This window comes from Hyperolius riggenbachi, chromosome 3, assembly GCF_040937935.1.
Source record: "Hyperolius riggenbachi isolate aHypRig1 chromosome 3, aHypRig1.pri, whole genome shotgun sequence".
Lineage (NCBI taxonomy): Eukaryota > Metazoa > Chordata > Amphibia > Anura > Hyperoliidae > Hyperolius > Hyperolius riggenbachi.
The window spans coordinates 424,782,228-424,796,141 of record NC_090648.1 but is presented as its reverse complement, the minus strand read 5'-3'; the positions used below and the strand labels follow the sequence as shown (position 1 = coordinate 424,796,141).

General features: G+C 47.6%; 2 protein-coding genes across 3 annotated transcripts in view; both read left to right on the top strand.

Annotated features, from left to right (window-relative positions):
* The window catches only part of LOC137564137 (intestine-specific homeobox-like), a 974,377-nt gene that overhangs the window by 421,957 nt on the left and 538,506 nt on the right, over positions 1 to 13,914 (top strand). The gene's annotated exons all lie outside the window — the stretch shown is intronic.
* Positions 3,694 to 7,276, top strand: LOC137561624 (protein kinase C delta type-like). The gene is made up of 5 exons (XM_068272936.1): positions 3,694 to 3,756; positions 5,345 to 5,515; positions 5,645 to 5,736; positions 6,016 to 6,217; positions 6,763 to 7,276. The coding sequence occupies exons 1-5, from the start codon at positions 3,700 to 3,702 to the stop codon at positions 7,231 to 7,233; spliced, it is 993 nt and encodes a 330-aa protein (XP_068129037.1). The 5' UTR covers positions 3,694 to 3,699; the 3' UTR covers positions 7,234 to 7,276.

Here is a 13,914-nt window from a genome sequence, read left to right as displayed (position 1 = left end):
CTTTTGAAAAGAAGTCCTTTGAGCACCTGCCAGTCATCGCAGAGGAAGATGAGCTCCGATCAGCCACCCCAGAGCAAGCTGACCTCAGCACACCGCCCCAAGCCAGTGGACAGCTGTCCAGCCTTTCTGCTGCTCAGCCAGTGGGAAGACTCCAGCGCTTTATGGGCCGGGTCAGGGCAGCTTTTGGCAGAGTCTGTTGCTGCCTCACCCGCCGCAACAGAGATGTTTCCTCCACAGCAGATCCTGCAGGTAAGAATTACTAGAAATAAGGGATACCAGATATCTAAATGAGCTTCAATTCATTATGTTGGCTTGAAAGGCCAACCAGGTCTCAACCAACCAACACAAATAAGTATAACTAAGTAGTTATGTTGGCTTGAAAGGCCAACTAGGTCTCAACCAACCAGCGCAAATAAGCATAACTAAGTTATGTTGGCTTGAAAACCCAACATATTGTTCTTCAGTAAATTCAGCTTATTGTTCTTCTACGCCCCCATTTTCTATATACTACTACTCCCACACTTTTGGGAGTGCAAACACTGAACGTTCCACACTTCTTCCCCTTACAGCAGACTACATTGCATGAGCTTTAACAAGCGATCCCACCCTCTTTGCCCCTGCAGTGGACCACCGAAGACTCCTTTTAAGGTGTTGGCTTTGACAGGGAAAATTTTCAAATCGCTGCCACTCGTACAGTTTTGAAGCTACACTCCCCAAACTCAGACCTCATATTGTTGTTGTCACCCTGAACAAAACAAAAAAATATTTTAGGAGGGGACCTGAAAGTGGGCGGAGCTACCAACGGCCAATGAAAAATTAGCTATATTCTATACACTACTCCTCCCACAGTTTTACTAGTACAATTGTGAAACTTGACACACTTATTCGGCCCATAGTCGTGCAGCTTGCTTGTGCTTTGTTAAGCAATCGCACTTTCTGCACCCCTAGGGCGACACCCCACCCTCCTTCCCGAAAAACACAATTTTTTCCCATAGACTTTTATTGGAAAATGCTAAAGTTTCGCCACTCATACATCTCTGAACTTAAACTCACCACTCTTGAGTCACTTAGTCATGGAGTCAACCTGAAAAATTCCGTCACACTTTGGGGACTTTAAAAAGTGGGTGGGGCCACAATCAACCAATCAGATTTTCGCTATTGACTTCAATGAGAAAATGTAAAAAGCTCTCATTCTCACAGTATTAAAGCCAAAGACCCCAAACTTGCCACAGTCGGTCACTGGGTGACTGGGGTTAAAATTTAGGGAAAGTGGATTGGGCCTACAACAGCCAATCATATTTCATCTATTTGCTTTATATGGGAAAATGTTAATTTCCACGGCTCTTAGACTGTTGATGGCAGGGTCCTAAAACTTGGCCAGTCAGTCATTGGGTGACTTGGGTTCAAATTTCAAAAAGGGGGCAGAGCCACAGCCAATCAGATTTCATTAATTGATTTACATGGTAAAATGTAAAATGCTTCTATTCTTATATTATTGATGTCAAGGACCAAGAGTTTACAGATGTGGTCATTGGCTGTTTGCACTTCAAGGTTAGAAAAAGGGAACAGGGCCATCAGCAACCAATTAGATTTCACTAAATGATTTTCAATAGAGAAATTAGAACTCCTGCCTTTTTTACACTTTGAATGCCAGGATTCCCATACTGTAACTACTTATGCCGTTCGCAGCAGTATGTCTACACCCCGCAGGACTTCAGTTCCTGCACAGGGGCGTAGATATGTGTCTATTGCGATAAACGGCTGCTGCTCACTACTATGCTCGCTCCCGCGTGGGTACTTGTCAGCGCCTGTTAACCCAGAGATCAGTGAGGGTGAACACAGTGCCCATTGATTGATCTAAGTGCCGGTATCAATGATCGCCGGCATCAATGAGATGCTTCTGGTCACTGTAACAAAGTAAGTTACACGTCCACGCATTACTTCCTGTTCGCGTACTAATAGTATGCTCAGGAAAATAATGTGTGATGGCATCTTGTGGCCCGTTAGTAAAATTACACCAACTTACATTTTTTTTTAAATAAAATACTCATACATACTGTTAAAATTAACCCTTGGCCTCCCAGACTCTCCGATAGTTACCCAAATAAAACATATGAATTAAAAAAGAAAACAATTTAAAAAAAAACAATAACATAAATAGTTACCTTAGGGCTGAACTTTTTTTTTATGGATGCCAAGTGGGTATATTACTGTTATTTTTTTTAATATGGGCTTGTAATTAGTGATGGACATAAAACAGAAAAATACACCTTTATTTCCAAATACAATATTGCCGCCATACGTTGTACTAGGGACATACTTTAAAATGTTGCAATACCTGGGACAAACAGCAAATAAATTGTGTAGGTTTTATCCACAGTAGAACATTTTAATTTAAAACCATAATGGCCAAAAACTGAGAAATAATAAATTTTTCCAATTGTTTTCTAATTTTTCATAAAAAAATTGCATATCCCACCCCTAAATTTCTTTAGCCCCTTGTCATCCATGCAGGCTGGTATAGCCAGGATGGCTGAGTCAACCTGAGTGGGGCTCCACCATACTAGCCACACCAGCCCACATGGTCCGTGGACCGTGATATAGGTGGCTCTGTAAGAGAAGGGAGAGAAAGCCTCCCCCTCTCCTATAGACTCCTTGTCTGGACTCTTCCCCACCTCCAGTGCCCCAGGAGGAGGTGGTGGGATGCGCAGAAATCCTGAGGAGCTTATGTGGAATCTGAGAGCCCCCTTTAATAAAGGGACCACCAGATGTCCTGCCGCTTCCAGGTAAATAGGTATAGAGGTATACCTATTTAATGTATGGATTTTTATTGGTTTAACCTAAAGACCAATAGGGAGCCCCGACGGGAGGCTCGAAGATGCTTTGCCGGGCTCTGTGGACACTATAGCCAGAGATCTGGCAGAAGAAGGAGTGGAGGAGCGGTGTGGGAAGTGCGCTGAGATGGGACCGATGGAGGTATGTTCTTTTATTTAAATAGGTAAGGAGTCAGACCTTACTCCCTTTACCTATTTAAATCCCAGGCATCTTGGGTCTCCTTAGTAAAGGAGGCTCCCAGATGCCAAAAGCAGCCCTCAGGATATAGGCGATGGGATTTTTCATTTGCTCAGAGCAGGTGAAAATTTCACACCTATGTTTGACAGTGATCACCGCTTCCCAGGGGGATCGAAAATTGCTATTGAATAGAGGGGAAGGAACTCGCTGGGCGATTATATTGCCTAAGCGAGTTATTTAAAATTGCATTAGCCAATGCTCCTGTCGCTTATTTTAAGAACTCACTAGTGCTTATCGCTGGCGAGCTTGGTAATTGCATAGGACCCATACTGTCTGAATTACACATCTGAGACAAACATTTGTCACAAAACTCTGATCTGCATATGCTTGTTCAGGGTCTATAGCTAAAAGTGTTGGAGGCAGAGGATCATCAGGGCAGCCAGGCAATGTGCATTGTTTATAAGGAAATAAATATGGCAGTCTCCATATACCTCTCACTTCAACTTCCCTTTGAGTTATCTTCGGTCAGTTGTATGATGATTTCTCCTCCACTATGCCCTGTGGATGGATCTCTCCCTATGATAAATTAAATATAGACGGAATTACTAGAGCTAACTTCTCTTTCTCTCTACAGAAGCAGGTGGGATCTGCTCCACCAGCACCGCAGCCAGCGAGCCCGTCGCACCCATGACCCTGGAGAGCTTCACCCTCCATGAATTCATCGGAGAGGGGAGTTATGGGCAGGTAAGTGATCAGACTATTCCCTAGGGGTATCTTTGTGTGTCAGACAGGAAAGGAGTGAAGGCTCTCCTTCATGGAGGATAGCTGAATGGAGCAAGAGGGGGGAGGCTGCAGGGATGGGGGGGGGGGGGTGTTACCACTGGAAAAGCACGTTAGTAGAAGAAGCTGCAATTTCATACACAGGTCCCCATATTTCTGAGATACAGGTGCCAAAGCGGGGTACTTCTGACAAGTTTAGGGGATACTAGGACAGGCTAATGGTAATTAACCACATAGCAGGATAAATATTTGTAGGATAACATTCTCATTGTATTTCATAGGAAAGCAAATCTTACATAAGTTATTAGACATGAATAAGCCATTGCTGGTTCTAGATTAACTGGATGCCAGGTGCAAAAACATGAGGCTTCCCTGACTCCCCAGTATAGCTGTATTGGGTGGCCCCTCTTAGATAGCAGCACTAGGTGGCCCTTGTCTCCTTCCCCAAAGATGGCAGCATTAAAGGTCACCCAAGGTGAAAATAAACGGTATCTATCCTCCTTCTCCTAAAAATGACTTTTTAAGATATTCCACAATTTTATTTTATATTTAAATCTACTTTTTACTGTTATATTGTTTTTGCTCAATGACACACTCATTGAAGTATGCTAAACTCGATGAACTATTGACCCTTTTTATCTAGTCCCTGCTCTCGAAAGCCATTTTCTGCTAGGAACGTGTTTGCTAGTTGGAATTTCTTATCAAAGAGGGTCACACTGTAGTCACTTCCTGTCTGAGTCAGGACTGAGCCAGCCACTTACATACATGATATTTAACTCTTTCAGGCAGAGAAAGAAAAAAAAGGAACACAGCATAGTTATCTGTGTGCTTGGCACTGTACATACCCATGTATATCTCATCATGTCACATGTCACCTCGGGTGTCCTTTAAAAGACCTTCATCCCCCCATATGCCAGTATTACTGGAGCACCCCCCATGTAGCAGTATTAGGGCTCTCTTTATCGCTCCCCATTGAGATACATTGAGTGCACAGCAGAGCATGATCTCACCTCTCCAGCCACCGCGCTCCCTCTTTCCATCAGTGTGCTTCAGCCTCCCTCCCTGCTAACAACTCTTCTCCATTTCCCATAGGCATGTACATACTTACATAACATGCCGATGGGTCACGGGGGACAGAGACGCCACGAGGAGCCATGGAGACAGGACGCCCTGAAGGAGGGGGAAGGAATAGCGCAGCAGCCAGACAAGTCAGATTAAGCTCCGCTGCTATGCCCTCTCAATAATTGGTGAGAAAGGTCACCATAACCTTCTGCCATATCCCCCGTAGTGACTCTCCACAAGGGGAGAGATATGGGGGGCCCTACAGCTTCTGGGGCCCGGGACAATTGCCCAGTTTGCCTTAAGGAAGCGCTGGCCCAGCCAATTCCAGAGGGTACAAAAGGGTTAAAAAGCGACATAGATGGGTTTATGAATCTAGATAAATGGACAAATACTGACTCAAGCCATTGCTGTCCATCTGTAAAGAATTCATCAGCATAGACAGATTGCCATTGATTCTGACCAATGATCTAATATTCTGTAATATTTGCAGGTTTTGCTGGTGTCCCACCCGCCCAGTGAGGAGCCGCTGGTGATGAAGATGGTGAAGAAGAGGGACATACTAGAGTCTCCAGTGAACAATCCACTCGTGGAGCGCCAAGTCCTGGAGATGGTGGGGTCTAGCCCATTCTTCACCCACAACTATGGTACATTCCAGACAGAGGTAAGTGTCTCTCCCCCTCCTGGGGACACCGAGGAACAGACAGGTGTACAAACCCCAAACTATCATTCTGTAGTTCTGAAAATCTCAGCAGACTGCATCATGACTTGTATCTTTGTGTCTTCTGAACAGGATGACGTCTTCTATGTCATGGAGTACCTGAACGGTGGGAACCTGAGACATCAGATATACAAACATTCTCCATTTCCTGTCTATATCACCAGGTAAGTTCGGCAATGCCGTAATTCTGCAGCAGGGGAGGGGAGTGGTGGTGGGGGGTATTATGATAGATACAGCATACCTACGCTTACTGTATATAACACAGTACAATAACTCACTGCACACTCACTGAAAATCTATCAGATATTTCATGAAATAAATTATTTATTCCTCAGTATATTTGCCAGTGTACATGCCCACATATATCTACATGTCTACTATATATAGTTACACACTTGCATAGAGCATTACTATTAACAAATATTCCTCTATTTCCCCCTCAGATTCATCCTTGCAGAGCTCTTGTGTGGCCTGGAGGTTATGCACAGCAAGGGGATCGTCCACAGGGACCTAAAGCCTGAGAACGTCCTTCTGGATCAGAACGGCCATGTGAAAATCGCTGATTTTGGCCTGGCGAAAACTGGGATGTTTGGAAACAAAACAGCCAGAAAAGTTGTTGGCACTCCTGCTTATAGGGCTCCCGAGGTAAGCATCAAAACTATCTGATAACTTTTCCTGCATTTCCTGCAGTGTGTATGCAGCTACACAGAAATGCATTTCACACATATATATACGAGGCAGAAAAGAATGTTTCTGAAAAAAAACAGAGAAGAGGCCATTGTCCCAGTACAACATACACTGCTAACTGCCACTGTGCCCGTTACTGCGCATGCTGAGCACAACCACTTGTTACAGAGGGTCTCTCCACCCATTAATGGTAGGACAGTTGTGACTATGGCTTGGTGGGTTGAATCATCCAATCCCTTCTTGTAACATTAGGACACATCAGCAATAGTTTACAGCCTGAATTTCCAGCTCCTTCCGCCTTCTGACAGGAGGACCTTATCAATGGAGCCCTGATATGTAAAAAGTCTGATTTACCACCGCATAATCCAGCCATATTGGATATATCCATGTTATATAGATTAATAACCAAGTAATGTATATTTGTTATGATTGCTGCCTTTTCATTTTCTCTGTATCCAGTCTGAAATAAGCTGACCCTTCCTCTCTCCTTCTTGTTTCCACAGCTTTTCTGCGGTCAACGATACAACCGCATGGTTGATTACTTTGCCTTGGGAATTATGGCCTATGAAATGGCGACGGGCTATTTCCCATTCAGGTTGACTGAAAACCTAGACAAGTTGAGAGGCTCTATTTGTAACAAGAAACCGATCCTACCATGGGGCACCAATGCTGATCTCACCGACATAATAAATCGTCTCCTGTGCAAAGACAAACGAGAACGTCAGGAACTTGTCTCCAATCTGCGGGATCATCCCTTCTTCAGTGGAATAGACTGGGAAGAAATGTCCGCTGGCAGGGTCACCCCACCTCCTGCCATGCGGATAGCCCCACCGGAGCTGCCAGCAAAGAGGTTGGACATGGATCAAGTTATCCCCCCCTTTCTCCGCAGGCGGAGACCACATTGGAGACAGAGGATGTTCCGCAACTTCAGCTATATAAGCGACAGATGGAGAGCCTTGCTGAACCAGAAGTAATGCCAACAGCCCCATCATATATGAGATCGCTGACAAGTGTAAATTGTGTAAATAAATAAATAAATGTTCAAAGTTTAATCTTGTTTTATTGAGTTCATTCCCATTCTTCATCCTCCTGCTTCCTCTTCATCGGCAGTAAAGAGCCTCCAGCAGCACATACAGGAGATCTTCACTAGAGAAGGTCAATAAGATGCAAGTACTCCCAGCTGGACCAGTGATGGTCACTGAGATGTTCGTTCCACATTGTGTGCAGCTTGAGAAACGGCCAATTAAAATTGACAGAAAGTGCATTTGATTGGCTCAATTCCATGGTGCATACAGGTTGAATGAAACTGGCATACAGATCTGAAAATTAGCATGTAAAATGAGATTAGATTGTAAAATGACCAATATTTTACTATTGTAATTACATAGGGCCTAATAGTAGAATATCTGTAATTTTACTTATATTCAGGGGTGCTCATCAGGACTCTCGAATTCGAATGTACCCGATTATTCGGGTAGATTATCGTGGTTGCCGAAGTTGAAGCAGAAGCCCGATGCTGGTACCGAATTAGAATTCGAATGGTTCCCGAATAGGCGCACTTGAATTCGGCCGGATGATGCGGTGATCACGAGTTCGGCTTCGGTATTCGGAGATGACGTCATTGGGCCAATCAGAACTCCTCCAGCCGAGGCCCTAGCAACCAATCAGAGGAGGGGAGCCTGACCCTCCCCTCCTCTATATAAGGCGGCGGCCATGTTGCGGAGCCCGTCCTTGCTGTGTGACTGAGCGGTACTGAGAGAGCATCTCCAGTGCTGCTGCGTGTCTGAGCAAGTGCTTCTTGTACTAAACCTAGCGTTTTGCTTCCTAAACACCTCCTGAACACGTCTATTATACTCATTTATAGTTAGCTAGTAATTTGATTGTTTTTAGTCAGCTAGTGTATACTGTATACTGTGCTAGGGTAGTGTTAGTCTGTGTGCAGGCTAGGCCTGCTAGCCTAGGGCAGCCTTAGCCTACTACTAGCTTAGTTAGGTTAGGGATTATAGGTAGTTGTACTAGTACTAGTTTCGTTAATTTGTTGTACTGCTGTAGTCTATGAGTTTATTAGCTTCAGTACTGTGTTAGTTACTGACTTAGTTAGGCCCAGCAGCAAGCATATGTTGTGATCTGTGGCTGTCATCTGCACCACCCTATTGATTGCGTCCGTGTGTGACCGACTTTGATTGTCATTGTCTGTCACACGAGTTAGTTAGCGACTACTGTAGACTACACTACTGTTAGTACTACTACTACTAATTAAATAATAAAAACAAACTTTCTTTTTTTGTTGTCACTAGTCACCACCAGTCACCACCAACCCAGACTCTTTATTAAAGTTTAGACCCTTTCCCGCCTTTTTCTACACATTTTTTTTCTTATTGTAGTATTTGTAAAATTGTACAATGACTGGCAGAGGTAAAAGGTGAGACACCAGCAGGTCTGTGACTGGTCCGCCGCCAGCCACTGACCGCGGAGTTGTGGAGGAGGGAGCAGAGGTGCAACAGCAGCGTGTTGCACCCATCTTTGAGACGAGTCGTCGCCCCCGGCCCATTGCGGAGAGTCAGGTGCCAGCTGTGGTGGAAATGATGCCGGAGCAGCAAGCCACCATTTCTAGCCAGACCTCCAGCACCAGCGAGACCAGTGCCACCACCACCAGCACTCCGGTCCACTGCAGGCCTCCACCACCTCTTGAGGTCATGACAACCCCAGCGACCAGCCTGCCCTCACTGAGCTCCTTCTTCTTCATCCCAGGGACTGCGAGCGTTTACAGTGATGTTATGGAGCAGTTTGAGTCGGAGATGACGGGGACAAGCAAGGAGGAGGAGTTAGAGGTGGAGCAGTTTGTTGTTGGTGCTGAGGAGGAGGGGCGTGATGCAGGAGATGTTGAGGTAGAGGAGTTGGTTGAGGCGGGCTCACAGGAGATGTTTGGGGATGATGATGATGACGTGCTGGATCCTCCCTATGTGCCACCACTACCTCCAGCACAGTTGCTTGAAGTAGCTCGTCGTCATCGGAGGAGGCGTCTCTGGCGCAGAGGCGTGGCAGCAGCAAGGCAGCCAGCACAGGGCGTGGAAGGCAGGAGCCACAGCCTGCTGCTTCAGCCGTTACCACCACCCGCAGCAAACCTCCTCCAAGCACATTGAAAAAACCCCAACCCTCCAAAGGAAAACAAAATCCCCAGCCCTCAAGCTTGAAGGGCAAGTTGAAATCCCCAGTCTGGCGGTTCTTCACTAAGTGCGAAGTCGACAAGACCCGTGCAATTTTCCACAGTTGCGGGTTCAGTCCGAGCAGAGGTCGCGATCTCAACAAGTTGAGTACCTCGTGCCTACAGACCCACTTAGAGACCAAACATTTTGATGAGTACAGTGAGTTTCTGAAGCTGAAGGACAGTGGCGCAGGCAGTGGTCAGAGCCAGACAGCCACTGCACAGACTTCAGCAGCAGCAGCATCCCACACTCCTGCTCATCCAGCAGCAGCAGAAGCACAGCAACTCACTCTTCCCCCCTTCCCCCAGGCAGCCAGTCCTCAGTGGCCTCATCAGCTCCCTCCACAGTGGCCTCCTCTTCCTCCCGTGCAGGCAAACGCCGCCAGACCCTGCTCAGCGAGTCATTTCCCGGTGTGACCAAGGTGCTACCTCCCACCAACAGGCGCATCCGGGTGCTGAACGGGTTGCTTGCCCGGGCCATGTGCTCCTAGCTCCTGCCATACTCCTTTGTGAAGGAGGAAAGTGACATGAGAGCGCTGCTCCCGGGATCCCGCATGGCGATCCCAGCACTCCATCGATTCGCTATGGCGAATGTGGGCCGCTCGCTCGATTACGCCATGAGTGAGCGGATCCACATAACCATGGATTCGTGGAGCAGCTGCTTTGGGACAGACCGCTACCTGTCTTTCACGGCCCACTGGGTCAGCCTAGTGGAATGCGCCAGCCAGGAAGCAGCAGGTCCAGTCGCCCACTATGTGGTGCCACCACGCAGGGTCAGGGAAGAAGCAGCAGCTCCCACCGCCAAGCGATCCAGCATCAACAGCAGCGTTAATGCCCGCCACTGCCAAGCACTGCTGGAGATGAGAAGCCTGGGGAAGGACAGCTTGACAGCAGCCAACGTGCTCCGCTACCTGAGGGAGCAGGAGAAGACGTGGCTGACCCCCAGAGGCCTGAGAGTCGGATTGGTGTTGTCCGACAATGCGGCCAACCTGTTGGCTGCCATCAGCAGGGGACAGTTGGCCTACGTCCCCTGCTTGGCCCAAGTCCTCGACCTGGTGGTGCAGAAGTTCATGCACACCTACCAAGGGATGGACAAGCTGTTGGAAGTGGCTCGGAAAATTGTGCGCACTTTCCGCCGCTCAGCTGCTGCCACTGCAAACCTGGAAGCCATCCAGCAGTGCGAGGGCCTGCCACTACACCGCCTTGTAATTGATGTGCCAACTCGCTGGAACTCCACCCTGGTGATGTTGGAGCGCCTGGTTGAGCAGAGGAGGGCTGTCCACCGCTGCATCATTGATGCCACTGTCGCCGGCACCACCAAACTCCACCTCATCTCCAACGCACAGTTGGGGCAAATGCAGCAGGTCTGCTTGGTGTTGGCTCCCTTCCTGCAGGGAACCAACCTGGTGATTGAGGAATGGGAATCCCTCTGCCAGTGGGTGCCCTATGTTTGTCCGCTGGACAGGGCACTGGGTGATTTAATGGATGTGGGAGAGGAGGCCCTGAAGCAGCTGGAACAGCAGCCGCCTGCGCAGTCCACTTCTGCGCAGGAATTTAGGTTGTTGGAGGAGGAGGATGAGTTGGAGGTGCTGCATGTTGCTGTTGAGGGGGAACAGCGAAGCGCAGCAGCAGTGGTGAGAGGGTGGAGAGAGGAGGAAGAGGCTCAGGGGCCAGAGGAGGAGGACAGCGACCTTGAGGCCACTGACCCTGATGTCTCTGGTGGATGGACTGCCCTGTTCAACATGGCAAGGCACATGCTGCAGTGCCTGCGCACAGACCCCAGGGTTAAGCAGATGGAAGCGAGGGAGGACGCCTGCATGAGCTTGATCCTGGACCCACGGCTGAAGGGGAGGGTGGCTCAGTTTCTGTTTGCTGGAGACCGTGAGCAGCGAACAAGGGAGTTGCAGGAGATCCTTGTTTGATGATTGGAGGAAGCCTTCCCCCAGCCTTCTACCCCCTCTGTCCCTGTCCAACCAGCACAGCAGCCGGTGCCTGCAGCCAGCAGCAGCATCAGGCGCCCAGGAGGCGCTCTACATGACGGTATAGAGCAGCCGAGAGAGGAGGTGCATGCAGCAGCCACCTCCTCTCAAAGTCACAGCCAGTGCATGACCCGGATGGTGGTCGACTACATGGGGTCCTTCAGTGGGCTTGACACTGACAGCTAGTAGCCTGTGGACCCCATGGAGTACTGGGTGGAGCGCTTGCACATTTGGAGTGAGCTGGCGCAGTACGCCCTGGAAGTTTAGCTTTGCCCCCCTTCCAGCGTGCTGTCCGAGAGGTGCTTCAGTGCGGCCGGAGGTGTGGTCATTTGAAGATAAACATTTTTGAAGATAAACCAGGCCTGGATTGAAGGCATGTTTCTGGCACCTGTTGTCGATGAGAGGAGGACATGAGGTGCCTGGGAATTATTGTTTGACATCAACTTTCAGTCCCTGGGTCCTGATAATTTGGCTTGGTTTTTCTTTAGTTGCTGTGGTACTAACGCTAAGTACCATGGCCTGTGACATGTCTGCTGCCAAACGTCACTCCTCCTCCTCCTGCTGTATTTATCCTTCTGCTGTCTGTGTTCCCACCGCCAGGGTCCACAGAATACATTGCTGGCTGCCAAACGTCACTCCTCCTCCTCCTGCTGTATTTATCCTCCTGCTGTCTGTGTTCCCACCGCCAGGGTCCACAGAATACATTGCCTGCTGCAAAATGTCACTCCTCCTCCTCCTCCTGCTGTATTTATCCTCCTGCTGTCTGTGTTCCCACCACCAGGGTCCACAGAATACATTGCCTGCTGCCAAACGTCACTCCTCCTCCTCTTGCTGTATTTATCCTCCTGCTGTCTGTGTTCTCACCGTCAGGGTTCACAGAATACATTGCCTGCTGCCAAACGTCACACCTCCTCCTCCTGCTGTATTTATCCTCCTGCTGTCTGTGTTCCCATTGCCAAGGTCCACAGAATTATGCGCTGCTGCCATGCGCCACTAGCTATTACGCCACTACAATTGCTACATTTAAAAAAAAAAATTCTGAGGTGTCTGGGTTGAAAACTGTGCTGTCCCAGTTGTGCATTGGGCACAATGTGGGGTTCACGACTGCTGTCTGGAACCTCCTGCTCTTGGTGTTTATTTACAACCATGCTACCAATGCTAAGTACCATGGCCCGTTACATTTCCTGCTGCCACACGTCACTCCTCCTCCTCCTCCTGCTGCTGCAGTATTTAACCTCTTGCTGTCTGTGTTCCCACTGCCAGGGTCCACAGAATTATGCGCCGCTGCCAAGCGCCACTAGCTATTACGCCACTACAATCGCTACATTAAAAAAAAATAAAAACAATTCTGAGGTGTCTGGGTTGAAAACTGTGCTGTCCCAGTTGTGCATTGGGCACAATGTGGGCTTCACGACTGCTGTCCAGAACCTCCTGCTCTTGGTGTTTATTTACAGCCTTGCTACCAACGCTAGGTACCATGGCCCATTACATTGCCTGCTGCCACACGTCACTCCTCCTGCTGCTGCTGCTGCTGCTGCTGTATTTAAAGGGGAACTGAAGTAAGAGGTATATGGAGGCTGCCATATTTGTTTCTTTTTAATCAATACCAGTTGCCTGGCAGCCCTGCTGGTCTATTTCTCTGCAGTAGTATCTGAATAACACCAGAAAAAAACATGCAGCTATGCTGGTGTTGAAGAAAATTTTTTACAACAGTAGAGTTCTGCAAGGGAAAAAAACATTCAGTTGGGTACAAGAGGAAGAATATGAACACAAAACAAAAAAAAGATGGTGGTGATGAAGAAGAAGAAGAAGACTCAGGAGAAGAAGAAGAGGAATAACCAGGCGAAGAAGAAGAAAAGCCAGGTGAAGAAGAAGACGAAGAAGAGCCAGGTGAAGAAGAAGAAGAACCAGATGATGATGATGAAGAAGAAGAACCAGGTGAAGAAGAACCAGATGATGATGATGAAGAAGAAGAAGATGATTGAAGAAGAAGAAGAAGAACCAGATGATGAAGAAGAAGAACCAGATGATGATGAAGGAGAAGAAGAATAATATCAAGGAACAGAGCAATGTAAACATATCCATATTCATGGACAAAACTGATACAGTTTAAACAAAAAAAGCATCTATGGTTTATAAACCAAGCGACCACAACCGCATATGACAAAATGTAAATTTATTTAGAGGATGTATCCCAGATAAAAACAAAAACACTGCACCAGCGTAGCTGGGAGGGGAACAAGTATCGAATTCGAATCGAATATGATGGTCGTGATCGAATTCGAATTTGCCCCGGACCCAAAGTCGAATGTACTCGAATCGAATTTGGGTACATTCGAGCAAGCCTGATACTATCAGGTTTATGGTGGATGTAGCTCAGGAAGGCTTTCCTCTTCTTAGAGTGGAAATTAAACCCCCTCACATTATGTGAAAACACCTTAACCATTGACAGGCTAGACTAGTAAGACAGC